This window comes from Nannobrachium achirus (genome assembly GCF_963921795.1).
Source record: "Nannobrachium achirus genome assembly, chromosome: 3".
NCBI lineage: Eukaryota > Metazoa > Chordata > Actinopteri > Myctophiformes > Myctophidae > Nannobrachium > Nannobrachium achirus.
In genome coordinates this window covers 9,856,408-9,881,452 of record NC_137812.1, presented here as the reverse complement: position 1 = coordinate 9,881,452, position 25,045 = coordinate 9,856,408, and the positions used below count along the sequence as shown (strand labels likewise).

Below are 25,045 nucleotides of genomic sequence, written 5' to 3'. Positions count from 1 at the left end.
TAGTTTTAGTCGACTACACTAAATATCAAAAGCTTTTAGGGAATTTAGGCGACTAAATCTACAGTTGATTTAGTCGACTAAAATGTTTTTTTTTGGCAGGCCTTGATGGCATCGTAATGACTGCGCGTTCAGCACGCAACACCTGAGAGCAACCACACATAAAATGACTCTCTTCTCCACTAGTCCCTCCCTAACGTTTTAGTCTAGTTTTCATTTTGTTGACGAAATTGACAATATATTTAGTCTTAGTCTTAGTCACCACAGCTTAGTTTTTATTTTGTTTTTATTTAGTTTCCGTCAGTGAAAAAAACACAGTCGACAAAAAAATTTTGTCATAGTTTTAGTCGACGAAATCAACACTGTGCAGGTGGAGAGAACTTACACCAATGTTACAAGATGTCTAGTCAGTCAGGTCAAGACAAGTCTTTGGGCAGGGTTTAAAGTTAAAAACCTGTTAACATTTTCAATTAAAGATGGGGTGCTATGATTTCCCCCCCAGCCCTAAAACTTGATGAGCAGGTATTATGATTATACTAGGAGGAAGATTTCTTTCCAAAATATGTACAGAACGTGTTAAAATGATGTTTTTATGTTGCCATACCCACCAGTTCACTAAGCATGCCTGGTGGTGACCCAGCTGAAGTTGGGTGATCCACAGTGTTGGGTGTATGGTAAAAGGGGAGGGGATGATTTTATGATGTCATTAAATCTATGTTTTTCGATCAGGCCTTTTGACTCAGTGGCTTTCAGCTTTCAGGAAGAAACCAAAAATACACAGGGAAGGCAAATTTGCACATTATAACCCCACCCGGTGGTCTATTAGAGTAATGTTAACTCCATAGACACATACAAAACAGAAAAGGTTATTTTTTTCACAATAACCATTTCACATAACACATAATTTTTTGACAACTTCTCTTAACGCTATTAAACACTTATTTTTAATCATGAGTGTCTGTCCCCGAAACTCATGCCAAAATGAAGGAAGCACCAAAATGTGTATATTTATTTATTTCAAAGCTAGTAAATACCGTTTCTGACAAACTTGCTACGTTACAAAATATCGCTAAGACGCTGCAGCAATGCATTCCTTTTTGAGTGGTACTTCCATATAGACAAACGCTGTGGTGTCACCAAAAATGTATGTTACATACTGTAGTATGACTTTAATATTTCAGGAGTTTATACATGCAAATAAACAGGGATAAAAATGAAGTACAAGTTGTCCATAAAACAAATTGAACTGTTGTTCTAATGTTGGACACCCATTCCTTCTTTCAGGTAAACGGCAGCCTGGGGCTGCTAGGACGACCGCTAGAGGAGAGGGAGTCCAGGCCAGTGACATCACCCAGCAGCCTGCAGGCCTTTCCCCCTACTGGCACAGGTAAAACTACGCTACCCACAATGCCAAAGGTTCCCTGTCTTAGGCTTTCTATTCAAATCATAGACTGTAAAAAAAAAATATATATGGACAGTGGAAAGCCATTGGTTTCTATGCTGCGCAAATGAAGCTTTTCTTGGCCGTTGTATGGGTGCCGCCATCATTGTAGAAATCAACGTTCATTGGTAGACATGTTACCATCTCGAATGCTATTGGCTGCCAACGGTCACGTGAAACCGCATGGATTCATGGGACATTGTCTTGAGCTTGCCGAAAATTAAGCACACAAAGAAGAATCATCAAAAGCCCCTCCTACAGCATACCCTGCTATAACATCAAATATAACAGAAATTTTACCATATTTTCACAAACGCATTCATGGTGATTGAAATGAGGCTTTAAACTAGCGACAGGAACCATAAAGTATTTATGACAATATTTATTAAGGTAAGAAAATCTAATGTAAAGGTTCGGGGGAAATGAATGGAATCCTATGGAGAACATGTTGCTTCTGGTACCAGAACAGCACGGCTAGCGGCCAATCATAGGAACTTTCAGTTCCGTGTTTGCTTCATTTTAAATCGGGACAACTACACCCCTGATTCAAATATAAAATGTTCTAACTTTTTTTTTTATTATCTTTGTGTGTGCGCGTGTGTGCGTGTTTGTATTTTCACACACAGAAGGCCTTGAGGAGACCAGTGTAACTGTAAGTATATATCGTATGTTCTTTTGCATGTTATGGTTTCCTCAAGTTTCTCTCTGGTTCTAGAACAACTGACCCCCAGCTGTTCCTTCAGTCCCATTTATACTCCTTCATATGATCACAGTGCTCGCGGACAAGAGCAAATCTACAAGGTGACAACGCGTCACAGCGCGACATGCTGTTAGCTTGTAGATCTGTTCTGGCTAGCTTGTGTCGGTCGATGGAGTATTGTGTCGGTCTTAGGGATGGGACGTTATGAGAATTTCATGTCGCGATTATAGTGACCAAAGAAATTGCGATTTACGATATTATCGCGATAATCAAAGAGATTTTGTAGAGTGAAAAAAGACTGTATCAAGGATGTTATTTCCAGGTCCTTTTTACCAATTATAGAGGGTTTAAGTGGTACCGGATATGCAGTTCGGCAAATAAAAAGTGAATTGATCCCAGTGCATGACGGAGGTTAATTTCACACTAAATGTAAATCTAGGGTGACCATATTTTCAGCCGTTCAAACCGGGACGCGAACCACTGTTGCCTAAAACCGGGACCCTCAAAGCAATGCGCACGCGCATTGCTTTGCGCGTGCCCATTCTCCAACGTTTGTGCACGCGCACATACTGTATATGCACTGCAGGGTAGCATACAGGCAGTGAGTGATTGACAAACAGCCGCAGTGTTGAATTCAGACACGCAATGTATTTGTTCGTGTTTTCTGATTGGTTAGGTGAGCATGTTTTCATGAAAAGATCAGGATAAACGTCTCTGCAACCACTGAAAACAGCTACTGTTATTTTAATTCTGCCAAAAACCATGACAATTTTGTAGTGAATGTTGAAAACCGGGACATATTAGTATTTTAGAGATATTTGTCGGGACACCGGGACACCGGGCAGCTTGAAAACGGGACTGTCCCGGCCAAACCGGGACGTCTGGTCACCCTATGTAAATCTCCACAATACGATTATCGTGAGAGATTTTTTTAACACGATAAACAACAATTAGCCCTATTCACAGCCCGCCCACTCAGCAAATTTCTCAGCAACTTCCTGGCGGCGACGTCAGTTTAGAAGGGGAAACTATAACAGAAATAGCTGGACTTAACGCCAACAAATCATTATTTCGAACGGTAAAGTAAATTATAATGCTTTGTGCCTTTTACTATCTTGTGTTCTTGATCATGCTAGCCATATTTTACACTTTACTATTCGGAAATTGCATTACATTTGTGATTTCTGTGTTAACTCTATGGGCTTTTAGAAGGGTTTTACCCTTCAAAATGTGACTTCAGCACCAGGGGGATGCTGAGTGGGCGGGCCGTGAATAGGGCTAATAGCGATTATCGTCCCATCCCTATATTGTCGATGGAGTATAAATTAGGCTTTCCTCTCCAGTATCTCTAGTAGTCACCTGTCTTGTCACCTTGTCTGTCTTTTCCTCACCTTTCCTATTTTTCCCTGTTCTGTCCTGTTCTGTTCTGTCCTGTCCTGTGTGTGTGTGTGTGTGTATGCGTGTGTGTGTGTGTGTGTGTGCGTGTGTGTGTGTGTGTGTGTGTGTGTGCCGGCGTGTTGCTTGGGGGGTGGTCTGGGTTTAGACTGAGACCCCCATGTTGAACTTGGCTAAGCGTGTTAATCACTGGGTCTGGGACCCCAATGAGGAGCGCAAACGCCAAGAGAGGTGGCAATTGGAGCAAGAGCGCCTCCTACAGGTACAATGAGGATGTTACACATGTTAGTGTGTGTGTGTGTGTGTGTGTGTGTGTGTGTGTGTGTCACTGTTGAAGGAAATAAATGCATGGGATTGGAACCATTTTGGCTTGTGTGTGGAGGGGTATGTGAGGTATGTACAGTACATACATACGTGCGTGCATGTGTGTGTGTGTGTGTGTGTGTGTGTGTGTGTGTGTGTGTGTGTGTGTGTGTGTGTGTGTGTGTGTGTGTGTGTGTGTGTGTCTGTCTGTCTATAACAGTGGTTCTCAAACTTTTTAGGTTTGCTATATTTTAACCCTACAAGCACTAAGAGTTACATAACATTTTGTATAACACGGCTCTATTGTGAAAATAGCAGATCTACATGCTGTACATCTACATGCATGTAGATCGGCTATTTTCAGAATTTCAGCCTCTAATATTTGACAATTTGGCCAATGTTTAATTTGTCATTTTGGAGTCCTTAAATTGTCAAATTTAAGGACATTTAGAAATGTGCAGATACCCTCTATACACTTAAACTGTATGTTGGGTTGTTTACTGTTGAGTGAGAAAACAATGTTGCACATTACGCTAATCATCTGGGGACCCCCCCCCCCCAAATCATTTGGGGACCCCTACAGGTTGAGAAGCGCTGGTCTATAACAGGTGTCTCTGTGTGCAGGAGCAGTACCAGAGGGAGCAGCAGAAGCTGAAGAAGGAGTGGGAGAGAGCTCAGAAGGAGGTGGAGGAGGAGGAGAGGAGACATAATGAAGAGGTGAACACGCACGCATGCACACACACACACACGCGCGCGCAGGTACATACCTCATACCCCTCCACACACCCACACACCCACACACACACACACACACACACACACACACACACACACACACACAAGCCAACTGATTCACACGCGTTATTATATGTTAAAGTGCTGTCGTATTGGAACCCAAGAGTAATAATACTTATTAACCGGCTTGGTTGAATGCTTGATTATGATTGGTCAAGCGCTGAAATCAGCGGTGTAATGACCACTCCGCTCTATAATTCACCGCTGCTTAATCAAAAGGCTCATACCACCTGCTGCACTCAGGCTACGATGTGTGAATTTAGTATCCAACATGTCAGCCATGTAAACAAACACACAGCGTCATTTACAACTAAACGTTGCTCTCAAGAATGTTTTTCAAAACATTTGAGGCGAGAAATAGACAACGTAGAAAATGGATTCTATTTGATCAGCACTTCCTTGTTTTCCAAGGCGACCGTGTTGCTGGGAGGGGGGGGGGGGGGGGATGCCCAGTGCAACACTTGTGTAATACTTTCAGCCGTCTGTAAACAAGGAAATACTTTGTTTTTAGTTTTGAGTCAAATTGTTTTATTTATCAGCCGGGTAATAAGTGCTATAACGTCTTGCTGCTTGGTCATTATGGTGTATATGGATACTTCAGGCTGATAATTATCAGCCTGTCGTGTCCATATACGTCATAATGACCATGCATGCAGCAAGACGTTATCGTATACATACAGTACCAGTTCATGTTTCTGCCCCCACGAGGGACATCTTTATATGGATTTAGGACTTTGAGGTTATGGTTATGTTGGGCTGATGGCTGATTAACTCATTTACTGCCCCATAAAAGGCACCGCTCACTTCACACTGGGTTTGATTTTACTAAGGAAGTGGTTTGACATTCTATTGTGTATCAACTTGTGTTTGTCCATGCAGGAGAGGCTCATTCTGGAGGAGACGGCCTCGCCCCTCGCTCCCTCTGGCCTGGCCAAGCTGCAGACAGGCCAGGCAGGAGCAGTCGCACCGGCCCAGCACGTCCATCAGACAGAAGCAAGCGATCCCGCGCAGCACAACGGCCAAAGAACCTCGGCGAGCAACCAGGACCAGCACACATCCAAGCTGCACTTCTTCCAGGGTGAGAGGACGAGTAAAGAGTTGGATAAATGGAGGAGCTGGTCTCCCAACTCTTCCATTTATCCACATTTAGTTTCTGGTGTTGTCGGGTAGGACTGTGGACAATTTCAATTGTGTAATTTGAAGCTGGCTGGTCCTGTGGGAACCAACGCGCGGGCATCGATCGCGAGGACGTTCCGCGTTAACGTATGTGGACGTCCGAGAGAGAAATAAATCGTCGTTATTCAAATAAATCATCATTAGTCTGACTGTTAGGCTCCTACTGTCCACTGTCACTCGTTTTTAAAAGTGTTTTTTCTTTTGCCCATGCATGCATGTTCGGATATGATTTTAAAGATGTTACTTGAGTTGTGTGCAGCCCTCCGACCGGGCTCTGTGAGAACGGATTTAAACCGTGAAAACCACGCAGACACACCTTGTTTTGCAAATAAACCAATGCAAACGACAAATGATCTTTCTGGTATCATTTATTTTCTATTTCTCACAATCACACATCTATCTAAACTTGGATCTATGGAACTGGTCGGAAATGGCGTCACAGGTTTAATGCAATGGTGGTTATAATCTGGTTATTTTACTGAAAGCATATAAAATAAAACACACATTAGTTTCATGGCATATCATAATCAACATTTCCTTCATAAATGAGTATAATAACCGCAGCTTATAACGTAATTAATCACTTTAGAATACAATCAAAACATGACGTACCAGTGGCATTATCCGTCCTCAAACAGGGAAAACTCACAACTGAAAATGTTGGTTACGGCAGGCAACTATGGAAGGGAAAGGGGGAGGGGTTTTTGTTTACACAGCTCTTTCACCCCCAAGTGAGGTGAGCGCATCTCTGCCGATGCCATTCTTACTATTACCAGATCGTTTTCTACTGGCTGCACTCATGATTATTTTATCACTAGAAAATGTCCTCATTATACTATTAGTAATATACAAACTATCAGTTGGTATAATATTGCGCGCATAGAATGTAAACAATAATAAAAAGCCCGATTTTTATCTTATCTTTGTGCCGTTCCCAAACGACCCCTAGAGGGCACAACTCGCACATATACAAATCAGGGTTAATTTGGGTAGAAAGTCCTTACAATGCACATAAATAATGTTCATAAATGGTTTCGGTTCCACGTGCTGCTTGGTGTTTGTGTAGTGTACGGTTGTTTTAACCATGATGTGTTGTTTGCAGATGCATCCTGGGATAGTGAGTCCTCACAGACACAGGAAATGTGGAAGACTGCCTCTCTGGACCGCAACTCCCAGCTCCCCACTTCTGTTAAACGGTACGATACGCTGGTCTAGTGTGTGTGTGTGTGTGTGTGTGTGTGTGTGTGTGTGTGTGTGTGTGTGTGTGTGTGTGTGTGTCATTCACAAATTGTGAATATTTATGAAAATGTTTTTAAAGTTCTGAAAATGTTTTTTCTTTGCTCATTTGTTGGGACTCCACAGCTCTGGATCTCATGACATCGTAGGCACGCAGCAATGCTCTTCATCATCATCATCCTCACCTCAGCCTCCCCGCTCCCCCAGCAGGTGCGGACGCACACACACACACACACACACGCACACGCACACACGTGTACCAGTTCATACACACTGGTTTCACGAAATGCTTGATGCCAAATTTCAGTACTGTAATTAAATACATTAAATGTCAATGTACTCCCCTGTTGTGATGTGTGTGTGTGTGTGTGTGTGTGTGTGTGTGTGTGTGTGTGTGTGTGTGTGTGTGTGTGTGCACGTGTAGGTGTGTTAGTGGGAAGCGGCAGTGTTCTGGCTGCTTTCAGCCTCTTGGTAAAGGAGCTGCCATGATCATTGACACTCTTGGACTGTTCTTCCACATACAGTGTTTTAAGGTAATTTACGCATGCACGCACGCACACACGCACGCACGCACGCACGCACGCACGCACGCACGCACACACACACACACGCTGTAATTTACGGAAAGAAAACATACATACAAATTTGAGACTTGGAGATGACTGACAGTGACGATATAGGAACATAATGTTTTTGTAATTTTTGAATAAATGTTTTCAAAAAACTTAGGTACAGGAGTTAGAAGGCATTTTTTTAATTGGCCTCAGTCCTAAATGAGTTAACCAGATGCTAGGAATAGCCTCTATATGCAAAGCAGCACCTCTTCCTTAAAGGGCCAGTTCACCTCTGGGACAACCAGATCTTATTTTATTTTATTGTTATTTGGGACACGATCAACACAGTTATTCTTTGTGTTCAATCTGTGTTTTTAGATATTTTAGTATTTCAGCATGCTACAAAGCATCAAATGATGCTTTGTAGCATGATATTGCATCATACGATGCGTCATATGATGCAAAATGCATCATTTGATGCTTTGTAGCATGCTGAAATACAAAAATATCTAAAAACACAGATTGAACACGAAAAATAACTCAGGATTGTGTTGGTCGTGTCCCAAACAACAATAAAATAAGATCTGGTTGTCCCAGAGGTGAAGTGGTCCTTTAAGGCTCTGTTCCATTCTGGTCAAACAGAGTCAGGGTGCTGATATTGTGCATGTTGCCTCACTGGAAACCCTCTGCCACACCAGTGGGTCTCAAAGTGTGGTCCATGGACCCCTCATGGTTCCTTAACAGTTCTGCTGCCGTTGACAATCCTCACCGTCATTGAAAGGGTTAAAATCATGGTGCCGTTGACGGTGAGGACTGTCAATCTTATTTACAGTAAAGGTATAATTACTTACTGTACGTCGCTCCGGTCGCGCCCGCATCGGTGATGTCCGCGATTTGTTTACAACGCACGGGTCGGGCGTGCACGCGAAGTGAACGTCCTCCATAGTAAATCCATTGAGAGGCCCATAAAGAGACTTCATTTACTCAAAAGAGACATTTTTATACAAAGAGTGGTCTCCATACTGTACACTATAGACTCGGGCTGGGCGCAGGCATGTTTCTCTTCTGGGCTCACACTGTCATGTGACTAGATGACGTAATCGTTGCCGTCAAGTGATAAAATCCCCAAAAACAAAAACAACCCCCTTACGGCCCTTCAAAATAATAGCGGCGGCCTACGGAGGAAACGGCGCGGCACCAAGGCACCAAGCATCCCTTCAAATTAAAAGGCAGTAATAGCGTTAAATGGCCCCTAGCGGTGTGTAATTCTTAAGGTTTCTGTACTGAAATGTTCTCCTCCCCTCCTCAGTGTGGAGTGTGTGATGGACATCTGGGTGACACCAGCACAGGGACCGATGTGAGGATTCGTAATGGAGTCCTGAGTTGTCACGAGTGCTACATCGCATCTCGAGGTGAGTGACACACGCTCACACAGAGACACACACCCCACGTGTGAGACCAGTGGTTCTCAATCGTTTTCATGTCAAAGACCCCCGAAAGTACATGTATTTGGCTGCGCAGTGGGTCCCCATCTGAATATCCCCACGAATTAGTTAAAATTCTCACCATGTTTTCGAAAGATAGCCAATCTACAAGCTCACAATGTGTCGCAACGAGGCTCATTGGCTCTTTTCAAATAGCCGATATATATATAGTGTCAAAGTTGTTAAAGTAATTCCGCTGGGGACCCGTGCCCTGGACCGCACTTTGAGAACCACTGTGTGACACAACCCCAGCACAGGGGTTTTATCATTTCTGTTAATTATTAGTCCAAATGATTTATGTGCTTATTAGCCTGGGATGGCTTCACATTCCGGGCTTTGATCCGGTCGGGAGCGGAAACCACGCAACCCCTTGATGCAGCGTAGTTTCGCTTTTGGAAAATTAATTTGGCATATCGTCGTTGGAAACCTTGTGGATGGGGGTGGAAACCTTGTCCAAAACCATTCATTTTGTATTTATCATTTTAAAAATGAACTAAACTAGTGAAAACAGCCGATCTACAAGCACACAAGGCCTCGCGGTGCGAGGCGTTGTGTGCTTGTAGATCAGCTGTTTTCACTACTTTTGTGCGACGGCCTTGTGTGATGAAGCAGGGCTTTACCTTGTGAAAAAACATACACATTTGAAACTTGGAGATACAAGGTTTCTGCCCGACAGTGACGATATGCATCTTTTAGTCCAACTCGTAGCGACTGGCAAGACTACACTAGGCTACTCGAGCATTTTAATAGGGATTGGGCAAACAAACCGGGGGAACCAAAACAAAGCGACGGGGCTTCTTCTGCTTGTGGTTTCCGCCTAGACCGGATCAAACTGATACCAGGCTTTCCTCTTAGGAAAGACTGGTGACACAAGGTTATGTGCTTATAAAGCAGCAGAGGTAGCGCTAATAAGAGTACTGCGCCAGACAGTGTTTGTTGCTGCCACAAACACCCGTCGCAAATAAAAGTAGCATTTCCAGTGCCTGCCAGTGGTTTAGTGGTCAATGATGCTTGCTCCTCGGGACTGGCATGAACGCTTAGCTGGCTTCTACACACACACACACACACACACACACACATATACAGTACAGTAGCCTTACACTGTATGTACCATTGCATGGCGGTGTCGCTTGCCGAAAAGAACAGATTTTTTAATCTAGCGCAGGGTCAGGGATACATGCTGTCTTTTTCATGGCGCGCGTGTGTGTGTTTGTAGGTATGTACTAGGGCATTAACGAAAAAGTCGACAAGTCGACTCAGTCGACTTCATTACACAAGTCGACTCCCACCAGAGAAAGTCGAAAGTTGGAAAAAAAGAACTTTTCACAATTTCTGCCTCTATATATTTGACAATTTGGACAATGTTAATTTGCCATTTTAGAGGTATTAAAAAGTCCTTAAATTGGCACTTTAGAAATGTGCAGATACCCTCTATACACTTAAACTTTATGTTGGTTTGTTTACAGTTGAGTGAGAAAACAATAATTGGGGGGTCGTGTGTGATGTGATGACGTCATCAAGCGATAAAGTCGACTTCAACTCAACTTTTTACTGACTCGAGTCGTTAATGCACTAGTATGTACTGTTAAGTATGTACTGTTAAGTATGTACTGTATGTATTTATTAGACTCTAGAGCTCGACCGATATATCGGCCTGGGATACCTGCGATAATTTGACTTTTTTGAGAACAGCAACTGTCCCGCCAACGTATTTTTACAAAATATTGATCAAAAAACAATCAGTAATCATTGGTCTAGGTCCAGGGCTTTCCAAAACCAGAATCAGCATCGGAACCCACAAACAAGGCATCGGTTGGGCTCTAGCATGTATATCCCCTCAAAGAGTATCCAGCTCATGCTGCCACACGCATGATCATAGTATGATAAATCTACGCATGTGAAAACTAATTATTATTTCTAAGCCAATCTCAATCTCATTGAAAAATCTCTTATTTCCGTTCTTGGCCAAAGGAGACGTAGTCGACCGCCAGCACGCTAGCCGGCGCGGCAAACGGTCAGTCGGGCAAAGCGAGGACGATGCCATCTGGATTATGTCTGTGTAGTGGAGCTTCATCACTGAACACATTGAACACATGTGTGAGGCATCTTTCTCAAAATGTACACATAATGATTTGCTATGGATCAGCTCTAGAGTTTGGACAGGGAGGCCACACCGTTTATTATAGACTGTGTCTTGTTGTTAGTCTGTCCTCACCATTTTTTCTGTCTCTCTCTCTCTCACTCTCACGCAATCAAACGCACGCACACACATTCAGTGGTGGAAAACACTGAGTTACATCATACAACCATGCCCCTTTTACCATACACCCAACACTGTGGGTGAGGCTAACCTCAGCTGGGTCACCACCCACCTGCTAACCAGGCATACTTAAGGGTGTGGCCACATAAAAACAAAATTTTAACACTTTCTGTACAATAAGAAATTATAAAAAAAACTAGTATAATCATAATACCTGATTATCATGTTTTTTTTTAGCAGAATGTCCCGTTTCAAGTTTTCAAATGTATAAAAATCTATTGAAAATAGCAGATCTACAAGCTCACTATTTTCAAATGGCCGAAATGTATATAGGGCTAATGTTTTGTAATAATAATGTAAATCTACAAAGTAACTTGTAACTAAAGTATTCAAATAAATGTAGCGGAGTAAAAATGCTATATTTGCCTCTGAGATGTAGTGGAGTAAAGCACAAATATAATATAATATAAATATAATGAAATATAATAAAGATTGTACTCAGGCTAAGTACAGTACTTGAGTACATAGTACTGAGTTACTTTCCACCACTGCACACATTACACAACAACCAGATATCTCAAACAGCCTTATTTATAATGCATCCTAGCTGTCAACTCATTGGCAATGTCTAATAATACTGTGTTGTCTTGCAGGAGGAGGCCAGCCTACAACTCTATGACGAGCTATACTTGAAATAAGAGAAAAACGCCATCTGCCATCAGCTTGGTTGTTAATCAAGGATTAATCTGGAAGTATGAATCGCTCCCAACATCCTGGACATTTATCTGAAAGAACTCTGCTATCTTACTGGGAAAAACAAAGAAACCTTTAGAGTCTTCGTCACAACTGGAAGTTTCAAAACAACACGGCTTCAAGGATGCTATTGGAAGGGAAACAAACCGGACATCGTGATATGAAAAAAAACGAACTCTACACTACATACCACACACACGCGCACACACACACACACACACACACACACACACACACACACACACACACACACACACACACACACACACTAGGGCATTCACAAATAGTGATTTTTAGTATTCAAATTATTCGACCTCAAAGTATTCGAATTGTCGAATATTCCACAGGACTGGCCAAACTGTCAAATATTAAGTAAGCAAGAGGCGAACATTGTGAAAATAGCAGATCTACATGCTTACAACGCCTTGCAACGTGAGGCGTTGTGAGCATATAGATCTGCTATTTTCACAATATTTATCTGTGGAACCGAGTCACATTAAATGTAATACCTACAATTCCAAGTGCTTGTCAGGGTGGGGGTCCCCAGTTCAAATATGTTTATTTTGGGGGTCACGGCCTAAAAAGGTTTGAGAACCCCTGGTATAGAGCATTAACAAATTCATCCACCAGGGGCATCGACAACTCATTCTTATGACTTCCTATCTAGACAAGCTTACTAAACTATATATTTTTAAAGAGAAAACAATGAAAAAATTAAAATATGCGAATATTCGACTTCGGTGAACAACGTCGAATAGTGACTTTGCTATTTGGTGAATGCCCTAACACACACACACACACACACACACACACACACACACACACACACACACACACACACACACACACTGTACAAAGATACACTCATTCTGAACATATTATGAATAGCACAACGCACAGAAACCTGTGTGGAGATACAGTATATAGTCCTTTGCACATTGTTACCGCAGCACAGTCAAGCCTCTACTACAGCATGAGCCCGTTCCGCTACATAAACAAACATGTTAAGCTAAAAAAAACACAATATTGTCTTTAAGATGATGTCGGTTCCTTATTCCACACAATGAACAAAGAACCATTCACCTTCGCTTGCCCCGCTTCTGATCACTAAAGAGTAATGCCTGATTCATGCTCTGTCGTATGACGCGTTGCACTCCGAAAGATAACCATTACAGTTCTCAAATTCTGCCCGGACCCCATCCTACTTGACCCGACCCGACCTGACGTTTCCGGGCCGGGACAAAAATGTATGTTGATTAGTAATTCTGTTTTGTCTGGTTGTGTTATTTATCTATTATGAAGATGGTGCTGACTGTGATACTCTACTCTGTGATAGAGTTCTCAAATTCTGCACCAACCCGACCCTAGCCGACCTGGACGTCGGGCCGGGCCGATTTAGGGCCCAGTTAGGGCCCTAGGGCCTAATTTTCAGGCCCGTTGAGAACTCTAACAACAATATAAAAGCTCTTGTATAAGAGCTTGTGTGTCTTGTATGTCTATATCTGTCTCGTAAAGCTATGTAGGCTGGGCGATATATGACTTTCAATCAGTATCACGATTACGGCAAACTTAATTTGCACCGATTATGATTCATGAATGATTTTTAGTTTTTTGTTTTAAGCTAAAATAGCAGATCTAGAAGCTCTCACAATGCGTATCATCATCGTGACACATTGTGAGCTTGTAGATTGGCTTTTTTTAACCAGATTTTGTTTGCCACCATTGTTAAAAAGGATAATACAGGGTTAAATGGAGAATCAGACTACCAGTAATGGATTAGGTGATTATAAAAAAAAGAATCTATTAGAATGGGTTGATATATGAGAATATTAAAACCTGCTTCTGGATTCATTGATGAACCTACATGAGTAAGATTAGGTTAAGTTAGGTTCATTTCCCAGCCCAAGCTACGTATATCTGTCTATATAATCTTTTATAACTTGTATATTTTTGCAGTGCAGCACCGTCGTACGATGGGGCATAAATCAAGCATAAGTCTACACTCTCCGAGTGTGCAGTAAAACTGGCTTGGTTTCGATAACCTTACGTAGCTTGACCATTTTAATGCCTTACTCAAACTCGTATGTTTCTGTTTTTTGTTGGAGTTGTTTTTGCATGAATGGACATACATATAATATTATCTAAGTTATTGTTATTGTGTGTATTGCTCAGTTGGCACAGCGTGGGTTGGACTTAGGTTGTTATCGTTGACCCCTGCCTACAACGCTGAGCCTTTGGTATTTCCTCAATGTATGCTATCATTTTGTCTTTTAGGATTTATGTGTAGGGAGAAACCTCCCACATCCTTCTAAATATTTGGCTGGTGAAGCTTTACTAATTAACTTTTTTTCTTTCTAATACTTTTACGAGAGAATGAGAATGCATGTTTGTAGTATAATATGTGTTCCTTTGATTTAGATTTGTTTCGTTTTTTGGGGTCTGTTTAAGATTATTCAGACAATGTCGTTTATAGAGCTAGATGGGTTGTGTCGTATTCAGTGCCTTACAGTATGATTGTGTGTGTGAGAGTGTGTGTGCGCGCGTGTGTGTATGAAATATAGATTATCTTGAAGCACAGTACCATACCAGCAACAAAATGTCATATGAATCCCCTGTGACTGTCCTGCTCACCCGATTGGTTCGTTTTCCATCCTGTCTGCCTGAGCTCGACCAGTACCAGTAACACAAAGTTTTTTGCTGCTTCCCAATGAAGTCCCGCCCCCGATGAAATATCAATATCAGTGATCCTGACCTTAACTGGTTTCCTACAGGGACCTGCATTTTGCCTTGACCATGTAGTCAAGATCAAGCATATGAAATAATGATATCACGACATTCTTCTATTCATTATATTTTTTCACCCATAGTACTCCTTCCATGGCATGTTAGCACCCTGAACCTGGTTAAGAACATTCACAGTGATTCTCAAACCTTCACATTTCAAGGACCCCCAAGAAATGCAGCTTCTTAGACCTGGAATGCGTCCGTGTCACGTTAGATTGTAACCACTTTAACCATCATTTTATTATGCTTCATCTATTAAATAGTAGATATACAAGCTCACTGCTGCTGCACACGTTTTCATGATTTTTCAAAAATGGCAGATCTACAAGCGCTGTGAGCTTGTAGATCTGCTATTCTTTCAATAGTTAAAGCATAAAATAATGGTTAAAGTGGCTCCAGCCTCCAGGTCTTAATGGATCCTAAAAGTCTGAGTCAGACTTTGCTCTCCCTCTTCTTGTCCTGGCCTTGTGTCTTTGCCTTCTTCTTCACCCGGAGCAGAACCACTTGTATTTCTGATCCCAGATCTGTTGTTCGGTGCTTACACCGCTTTGTCGTTGCATAGGAGAGCAGTGTGTTCCGCTCAATGGATTCTTCTTTTCTTTTTTTAGCAAATGTATGTTTATCAATAAAAAATATTTTGAACCAATGATTGTTGTCTGAACTTTCTTTTCTCATGTGTATTTACAGATGGTGTTTATTTGTGTGTGAACTTGAAGGGGTAATAGCTTAAACCAGGGGTCTTCAACAGGGGGTCCGGGACCCCTAGGGGGTCCTCAGTAACTACAGGGGGCCGCCCAATCCTTGTCCTTATTTTAAATGAACAACTTGAACCCTCACATCCCTATACTCTGGAGAACTTTAGCCAAAAAATTGCTGATCTACAAGCTCTCAACGCCATTGAGCTTGTAGTTCAGCAATTTTTGGCAAATAGGTTTGGTGTAGAGTTAAAAAAAAGGGCAGACCAAGTACAGAGTGAATGGTCAAGTTTAAGTATCGACAATTTAAGATTTTAAGTGATTAAGTGTCAAACAAGTCTATGAATCCATCTATGAAATCGGTGAGAATCTCGTTCACACATTTATACAATATGTAGAGGGGGTCCCTGCTTCATCTCCCTCTCAGCTAAGGGGTCCTTGGCCTGAAAATGTAGAACCCTGGCTTAAACAATCTGTGAACCCATTTGGTCAAAAGTTTTATTTTGATGTTTTAGCCACTGGGGTTTTATACCACCAATTGTGCAGGTTACCAGTACTGTGTGTGCACTGCAGATTAAACAGACACAGGTTTGAGAACCATTGAAAAGAAAAGACAGCGGTGTTGACTGGATAGTTACTAAATTACAGTATATTATACGTATAGCACATTACAAGTTCTGTCTAAACTGAATGTTAAAAGGACTCTTATTTACAGGTAGCAATTTTTTCTCTCCAATTTACTTGTCATACCAATTGATTCCTCCCCACACACGTGTTGTCACTGCCGTTGCATCTGACTGCCCCCACCAGGACGTATAACATTCATTCTGTATTTTCTATTCTTTTGCTGTCTTTCAAGGCCGCAACCCACCATATAGTTACGGTACATTTGAAATGTCTATAGTCTATAGCCAGTCCATCCACACTGAGCAGTGGTAGAAGTTGTACATTTGTGTAAATACCACAATTTAAGACATTTAAAAGCATGTTAAAATTAGTATAGTACAGTGTGTCCGTTTCACGTTCAACCAGTACACAAAGACAAATTCAGAGAAAATGAAATATCTTTATTTCAACATGATTACAAAACCAACCTGAACAATCTAAAATGACCACACAAATTCAAAACATGCAAAAAACACATAAAAGTTTCCCATAGAGTTGGGATCGGTATTCGGTAACCGGAGGAAACGGGAGCACCAGCTCCAACATTGAACAGGAACCGATTCCATCACATTTAGGAAGAGTTTTTTTGAAACACCAGATCAAGGAAAGAGAGGAAAAAGGAACCAAAGGGACCTGGCCCATTTTGAGTCATTTTGTACACAGACCGGTCAGGGTCCATTTGGAGGAACGGAAGGATCGGTAAGGAAGGAAACGGAAGAACCAGCTCCAACATTGAGGAAGCGGAACAGATTCCATCACGTTTAGGAAGAACAGTTTTTTGAAACACCAGATTGTCAGATCTGGTATGTGGACTTAAAGTCTACTATACAATTACCATACTGGTGGTTCTCAAAACCTTTTCATTTCAAGGACCACCATAACTCTGGAAAAAGGAACCAAAGGGACCTGTAAGGGGCCCATTTTGAGTCATTATGTACACAGACCAGTCAGGGTCCATTTGGAGGAACCGTTAAACAGCAACAAACTATTTTGCCATTGGAGGAGCGTGCCACCATAACTCTGGAAAGGAACCAAAGGGGCCTGTAAGGGGCCCATCTTGAAAGTCATTTTGTACACAGACCGGTCAGGGTCCATTTGGAGGAACCTATTTTGCCATTGGAGGAGAGTGCCAGACAGCGGAGCTGGTCCTCTTGTTAAACCTGGGCTTCTTGGTGTAGAAGATCTCCTCCAGGTTGGGAGGCGCGATGGGTCCAAACAGAGCGTGGAGGTCTGGAGGGTTGAAGTACTCTTTGAGGAGGACCTGCTGCAGCTTGGCACCTGAAAGAGAAAAGAAAAAGATGTTATTGAATAAAGACGACCTGCTCACGTATTAGGAGGGTAGTGTGAGTCACCAGAAAAAATAATGGGTTATTTTAATGAATCTATCATGGTTAAAATGAAGTTTGAAGTTACAATGAGGGAGAGGGACTGGGCCTGGAGGGCAAATATCTAAATATTGAATCAAGCAAATTAAAAACTGTTCAGGGTGTTCATAAAAGCCTGATTAGAGGATAGAATTACCAAGTTTCAAAAGGTTTTTTGAAAGTGAAATATCCCTTTAAATCTAATGCCAACTCCTACAATTCCAAAGTGCTTCCTTGTACAGGGTGGGGGGGCCCCAGTTCAAATATGATTATTTGGGGGCTCACGGCCTGAAAAGGTTTTACAAGACGTGCTTTCATGCCGTGTTCACAGTTCACACTGGCAGCTACAAAGATACAGGCTACCATTAATTGCCAATTTAAGCCAGCGACATGAAGATACAGAGATAGATCCGACGTTTGTAGCAGCTAGAAAAACATGTTGAGCTGGTTTCAACTTTGGATACAAAGCTTTACGTCTTTTGTGTCAGCCAGTGTGCACGCATGCAGCATTAGGGCTTAAAGTGATATTCCACTTACAAAAAAAACGTTTGGTCATTTTATTGTCTAATCAGGCTTATCTTGTATATTTTTTTTTATTGTATTACATTTTTTTCCATTTTCCCCAAAAAGTATTACAAATGATTGAACAGTTATTGAAAAAACACGGCTTGCTCACGTATTAGGAGGGTATACGAGTCACCAGAAAAAAATAATGGGTATGGTTAAAATGGAGTTTTTGAAGTTACAATGGGTTAGGGTATGGGGAAAGATCCTGGAAGAAGAGGGCCTGATAACTTTTACATCAAATATCTAAATACTGAATGAAGCAAATTAAGATCAGTTCAGTGTTCCCAATAGCCTGATTAGACGATAAAATTACCAAAAGTTATTTTGAAAGTGGAATATCCCTTTAACAGATCAAACTAATCCATTTTAATAATCAAATGTTGGCATTTCATTCACACTATGAAAGCTCCTCTCACATTACAAGATATTTGGGGAACTTGGTCTCACCTTCTGCCCAGGATGGAATGGGTTTGCGGGGTGCCGACTCGTCATCCGTAGAGTCGTCGCTGTTCTGGTCCATGCCGTAGTCGTCAGGGTTGGCGTTGGACTTGGCCGTCTTGTTGGCACCTTTAGGCGTGATGCTGTAGGTCTGTGGAGACTGCTGCAGAAATGGAACACAATAGGACTTTCAGGAGTGACGCTATTAGACCGTGGAAATGCATTGACAATACGATCAACAGGGTTCCCACACGTTTTTTCCAATTAATTTTCCAAAACTTTTCCAGAATATTTAACCCAATTTCCAGGACTATATAACAATAATTCAACTCGCTTACTCCTATGCGCAATGCTCAAAGACAGGTAGTGTCCCCGAAATAATCATATTTTAACTGGGGATCCGTCACCCTGACGAGCACTAAGAGTTGAGGAATTTTGTATAACACGTTTCGATTGTGAAAATAGCCGATCTACATGCTCACAACGCCTCGCGTTGAGCATGTAGATCGGCTATTTTCACAATTTCTGCCTCTAATATTTGACAATTTGGCCAATGTTTAATTTGTAATTTCAGAGGTATTAACAAAATCAATCAATTCCAAAACTTTTCCAGTACTGGAAAAATATTTTTCTAATTTCAAAATATTTCCAGGAATTTCATGACCGTGGGAACCCTGGATCAAAATACACATCAACGTGGGAACGCCTGCGTCAGCATCACTGCATCTTGTTTGCAATATTCAAGTTACCATTCAGGACATCATATTACAAGATAAGGGGACAATGTATGCATTCAGCAGACACTTATCCAGAGAGACATAAAATGAAGGTATACACATTCTAGAATGTAAACTAGGTCCAAGAACCTAGCATCTAAATACTATCATTAATACATTTCTGTCCATTGAAACTTTTGGATAACCAGTAAACAATAAACCTAGCAGCTGTCGAAATAACCTGCCATCTAAATTATAACATCAAGCCTAACAAACAATAAAAATGAACCAGCTAAGATGGAGTTTGTAGGTGTGTTTTCAGATTACCGCATAGAATTGGGAGTGAGCCTGCAGTTCGATCCGTCTTTTCTCGTGACACCACGCGGTAAGGCGCTGTGTCACCATTTAACTCAAAGCCGTGACGAAATCAGTACTTGCTGTAGTGATGCACTCCCTCCTTACAGGAATGCTTCAAGTGGATTTGTTGCATTTGTTTTAACGTTTTATTGGAATACGTCTATGACATTCATGGTGCCATGTTTGGTAGCCGTTTTAGAAAAGCAATAAGCCAGGTGAGCTGGTAGTTTACATTGAATTTATACAACGGCTAAGAGCACTCTGCTCCTGTTGAGCTCCCAGACACCAGGGCTCCACCAGAAAGGCAGCGCCGGGCCGCCGGCATCAAGAAATTTAACTGGGCAATTCGGGCACCACCGAACGCAACGGAGGCAATGGAGCACCCTTCATTGTAGAACGGGTACACATTATGGTGTATCATTATTTTATGCTTTAACTATTAAAAAATAGCAGATATACAAGCTCACAGCGCGGCGAGCCTGTAGATCTGCTATTTTTGAAAAATCGTGAAAATGAGAATTTTGACCCGATTCTATAAGTGTCTTTTGAATCCTTCTAAGATTTTTGGAAAAAAAACTATGTTTCCATGTCAGCAATCTGGCCAGCCATCGTCAAAGAAAAGGTCCTTTTCACTTAACTGGAGCTCAGTTGGTCTCTTCTTGAGAGACTACTATGTCAGTGGTTCTCAAACCTTTTCATGTGAAGGACCCCCAAAATGATATGTATTTGGCCATGGACCCCCAATTTCAAGATATCTAGTTCCAGGGACCACCCAGAAGCAAAATTTGAGTTACAAACGTTAGCTTTGAAAATACATATATTCAAAGATTTGCACACATTTTTTACGACTTCTTCAAAAATAGCAGATCTACAAGCTCGCAGCGCTGCACTCGGTGCCGCGCTGTGAGCTTGTATATCTGCTATTTTTCACTGGTTAAAGCATTCAATAATTCTAGGCCTAAATGGGTTAAAAAGGGAACGTTCCCTGTGTTGGCTCCGACGCGACGGCCGATGGCTGCAGTGGAGCCCTGGCCTAAGCCTCCGTAGCGGTTGCTTGTTAAAATGACAGCCTGTTGTATAAACTACATAAAGAACGTGTGCGTTACCTCAACATCCATGGTCATGTTGGGTCCAGCAGCTCGGTCCTTCCCAGGAGTCAACATGATGGAACTCTGAACACACAAGAGAATATTAAGTGAAAGGTTAGCCCTTTACAGCAGAACAGACCAATACCGATAGAAAGTCATTAGATCACACAAAAGAGAAAGAAAAAAGGTTCTCAACCCGTGGGTCCCCAAATTATTTTGGGGTCCCCAGATGATTAGATTGATGTGCAACACCGTTTTCTCACTCAAACAAACCAACATAGATTTTAAGTGTATAAAGGGTATATGCACATACCCTGTCATTTTAGAGGTAGATAATACCTCTGAAATGACAAATTAAACATTGGCCAAATTATCAAATATTAGACAGAAATTGTGAAAATAGCCAATCTACATCTAGACACGTCGCAAGTCGCGCAGTGTTATGCGCTTGTAGAGCTGCAATTTTCTCTACATCTTAAACATGTTTTTCTATTTATGGATTCTTTATTATTTATTCATGAAATCACATAGAAAATATCACTAAAAATAGAATTAAGAGCAAAATGGAACTGTTGGGAAACAGTGGTTTACATCCACAGCAAATTTATTAATTCAATTTATAAAGTTATAATTTTTAAGTTTATTTACCTCCACATCCACAGTGATGTTGAGGCCAGCAGACTGTCCTAAAGGCTGATGGAGGAAACGTATGGTATAAATAACACAAATGGTACAGATAAATGGTAAATATATTGCATATGAATGTGAATATTAGCATCATAAATATCTTATAGGAAGGTGTTCACAACTAAAGAAACCCTGCATATAGAATTAATTTATGTAAAGATATTAACTTTAAGACTCCCTAATTGGGAGATAAGGGACTGTCAGGTCGCATACACAAACTTTAGAAGGCAATGGTAGCCAATCAGGAGGGAATATGGGAAATGGGACAGATCCATGTTGATGACATGGTGATTTTAGGACAAAATCTGTAGGAGCAGTGTCCAAAAATGTGTTTTGCAAGAATCTGCCTCATGTTGGTGCTAGAAGAGGGCCCTGTGAGAAATGATTGTGGTTTGAGTGTGTGCGCAAAGTTTGGCATGGATCGGGGCAACGGTGGTGGCGATATGAGTAGGGCAAAAGTGTGACGTTACGTGAGCCAGCCGGCCGGCCGGCAGAGGTTTTGGTAGCAATAAGTTGACCCAAAGGCCAGATTTTAGAGATGTTTTAACGGTGAGAGAAAGCAGTACAAACTGCAATAATTCCTGCAACACTCCAGATTACAAGGTGCACGGCCCAATAACAATCATGAAACGGAGGAAACGGACAGCATTCACTCAACAGGTCTTCCTCAGCATTGACAGATCGAATCCACTGTTAATATAAAAGGGATTCCAAGTCTGCAAACTGACCTTCACCTTAGCTGCTGCTTCAGCCAACGTCTGTTTAGCAGCCCTCTCTTCAGCCAATCGTTGAGCTGCCCGCTCTTCTTCAGCCCGTCTCTGCTGCTCTTCCTACAGCAGTAGATGAAGGTTAATGACAATCATATCACTGTCTGGCCATATTTCATTTTTCCCTATAAATGAATGTCCTATTTTACACTTACAGTGTCGCACAAAAGTAGCTAAAATAGCTGATATACTATTCATTCACTATTAGCTGTCCTATTTTACACAGTGTCGCACAAAAGTAGCAAAAATAGCTTATCTACAAGCTCAATGAGTCAGTGCATTGTCAGGTTGTTGATTCAATTTATACAATCAAAAGCGTGCTGGTGGGTTGGCTCGGGCTCCACCAAAAAGACGCCATCGTGCCGGCGTCAATTTTTTTTTACAGAAAGACGCGCCCAGAATAAGGACGCCACTGACGTTTAAACAGACTCATGAGCCGTTCGTTTACCTTCTTCCGCTTGTCTTCCTGCTCCTTCTCTCTGGCAGCTTTCTCCACTTCCCTCTGAAGAGCTTCTGCTCGCTCCCTGAGGACAAACAATACAACTTTAACAAACACCACAACGAGTCATTAAAGTAGTCAACTATTTAAGCACAGCCCAATGATATCGGTGTGTCAGGCAGAAACCTCTTGCTACATATTCTACACCAGGGGTCTTCCAACAAGCTCAGAATGCCGTTGTGAGCTTGTAGATCTGCCATTTTTGGCAAAAGTTAGGACGCTAGGGTTCAAGTGGTTAATATAAAAAAAAGAAGAAAAAGGTTTCTATCGCACAAATATTTGGAGGACCCCCTGTGGTAACTCTAGGGGTCCCGAACCCCCTGTTGAAGACCCTTGTTCTACACCTTTTGTAAATTAACGTCCCAATCGATCATACTACAGTGTGACAAAAGTAACAGATCCACAATAATTCAGCTCAATAACGAGTCACTTACTCCTATGCGCAATGCCCAAAGACAGGCAGTGTAGGCCAGTGGTTCTCAACCTTTTCAGGCTGTAACCCTTGAAATAATCATTTTAACTGGGGACCCGGCACCCTGACGAGCACTAATGTATAACACGTTTATATTGTGAAAATAGCATGCTATAATATACATATTATAATATAATATACATGCTCACAACGCGTTGTGAGCGAATTCTGCCTCTAATATTTGACAATTTAGCCAATGTTTAATGTGTCATTTCAGAGGCATTAACAAAATCAATAACCAAAGACAATGCATAGCCATTTTTTCCAGGACCTTCCAGGACTCTTGATCAATTCCAAAACTTTTCCAGTACTTTGAAATCTAATTTCAAAATATTTCCAGGAATTTCATGACCGTGGGAACCCTGACTGTACCACATGCCGTTTACATTTGACTAATAAAGTATCCAATAACATGTATACTTGGCCAGTGGAGGATAAAGTGTGTGAAGGTGCAGTTTGTACCGTTCAGCTCTCTCCTGTTCCTTCTTCAGCTCCTGAGCTCTGCGCGCCTCGGCCAGCTTGTGAGCTCTTTGTGCCTCCTCCTCAGCTCTCCTCTTGGCCTGCTGACGCTTCTCCTCCTCTTCCTGAGGAGACATGAGAGAAAGTACAAAACCTTAAGCCAGGGGTCTTCAAAAGGGGGTTTGGGACCCCTAGGGGGTCCTCAGAGTTACTACAGGGGGGCCACCAAATCTTTGTGATCCTAAGAGTTACTACAAATCTTTGTGATAGGATCACTCTTTTAAATGAACAATTAGAAATTATTAACAGAAATAGAAATGGTGTGTATTTTTTGATTGAATCAGTTACAATGAACTACAAATATGAAACATTAAAGAGCAGTACTGATAAGAGAATTACCAATTTAACTCATTGACTGCATAGGCCCGAGTTTCCCCGAGTTATACCCTAAGTACAGGCCGCCAGGCCAGAGTTTCCCCGAGTTTTGGACCCCAAAAAATGTAGGAGGCATGATCACAATCGCGAAATTGCATGTTTAACCCCCATAGCAACCCCATCTTTCAAACATGGCAGCCATTTTTATGTACATAAGAAAACATAATGGCTGCCATCTCATGAATGCCTGAACGGATTTCCAAGCGGATTTTTTTGTTTGAAAGCTGTGAACAGCGTGCACACACGTGGTGCATGATCTAGGCATGGGCGTGCATGATCCGTGCACTATGAATTACATGGAAGTCTATGGAGACTGAGGCATCCTGGTACATTTTGAAAAAGGCAGCAAATGAGGTAAGGGTGTACAGTTAATGCAGTCAACTTACAGCCTGTTGGATCCTCTTCAGCCTGGTCTCCTCCTCTAGTTTCCTCCTGCTGTCAATCTCCTCCTGGTGTTTTAACACCTGCTGCTTCTTCAGCTTCTCCTCAGCCAGGCGCTCAACACGGAGCTGGAAAAGAAAAACGAGTCAATGAAATGAGTAGTTGATATGGAACCCATGAACACATTATGACGCAATATTCTATGCTTTAAATATAAAAAAATGGCAGATATACAAGCTCACAGCGCGCTGCGAGCTTGTAGATCTGCCATTTTTGAAAAATCGTGAAAATTTGAATTTTGAGTGTCTTTTGAATCCTTAAGGTTTTTGGAAAAACCCATGTTTCTATGTCAGCAATCTGGCCAGCCATCGTCAAAGAAAAGGTCCTTTTCACTTGAACTGGAGCTCAGTTAGTCTGTTCTTGAGAGACTACTATGTCAGTGGTGCTCAAACCTTTTCATGTGAAGGACCCCCAAAATGATATTTACTTGGCCACGGACCCCCATTTCAAAATATCTAGTTCCAGGGACCACCCAGAAGCAAAATTAGAGTTACAAACGTTGGCTTTGAAAATACA

General features: G+C 41.8%; 2 protein-coding genes across 4 annotated transcripts in view; one reads left to right on the top strand and one right to left on the bottom strand.

Moving 5' to 3' along the window:
* LOC308281894 (LIM and calponin homology domains-containing protein 1-like) overlaps nt 1-12,267 on the top strand; it is an 82,320-nt gene extending 70,053 nt beyond the window's left edge. For 2 of the 3 annotated variants that reach the window (XM_080722235.1, XM_080722234.1), the window contains 10 exons: nt 1,282-1,384; nt 2,065-2,090; nt 3,682-3,795; nt 4,461-4,553; nt 5,511-5,709; nt 6,910-7,003; nt 7,170-7,253; nt 7,468-7,576; nt 8,907-9,009; nt 11,995-12,267. In XM_080722235.1, the coding sequence (XP_080578361.1) occupies nt 1,282-1,384; nt 2,065-2,090; nt 3,682-3,795; nt 4,461-4,553; nt 5,511-5,709; nt 6,910-7,003; nt 7,170-7,253; nt 7,468-7,576; nt 8,907-9,009; nt 11,995-12,020 (951 nt within the window). In that variant the 3' untranslated portion in view covers nt 12,021-12,267. The remainder of the gene's footprint in view (nt 1-1,281; nt 1,385-2,064; nt 2,091-3,681; nt 3,796-4,460; nt 4,554-5,510; nt 5,710-6,909; nt 7,004-7,169; nt 7,254-7,467; nt 7,577-8,906; nt 9,010-11,994) is intronic. The other variant, XM_080722236.1, reaches the window with a different exon arrangement.
* A 5,077-nt stretch (nt 12,268-17,344) lies between these two features.
* The window catches only part of LOC308281975 (uncharacterized protein), a gene marked incomplete at both ends in the record, with an annotated part of 34,277 nt that continues 26,576 nt past the window's right edge, over nt 17,345-25,045 (bottom strand). Inside the window, 8 exons of the mRNA XM_080722324.1 lie at nt 17,345-17,517; nt 18,618-18,771; nt 20,788-20,853; nt 21,418-21,462; nt 22,185-22,286; nt 22,672-22,747; nt 23,657-23,778; nt 24,475-24,597. Coding sequence (XP_080578450.1) covers nt 17,345-17,517; nt 18,618-18,771; nt 20,788-20,853; nt 21,418-21,462; nt 22,185-22,286; nt 22,672-22,747; nt 23,657-23,778; nt 24,475-24,597 — 861 coding nt within the window. The remainder of the gene's footprint in view (nt 17,518-18,617; nt 18,772-20,787; nt 20,854-21,417; nt 21,463-22,184; nt 22,287-22,671; nt 22,748-23,656; nt 23,779-24,474; nt 24,598-25,045) is intronic.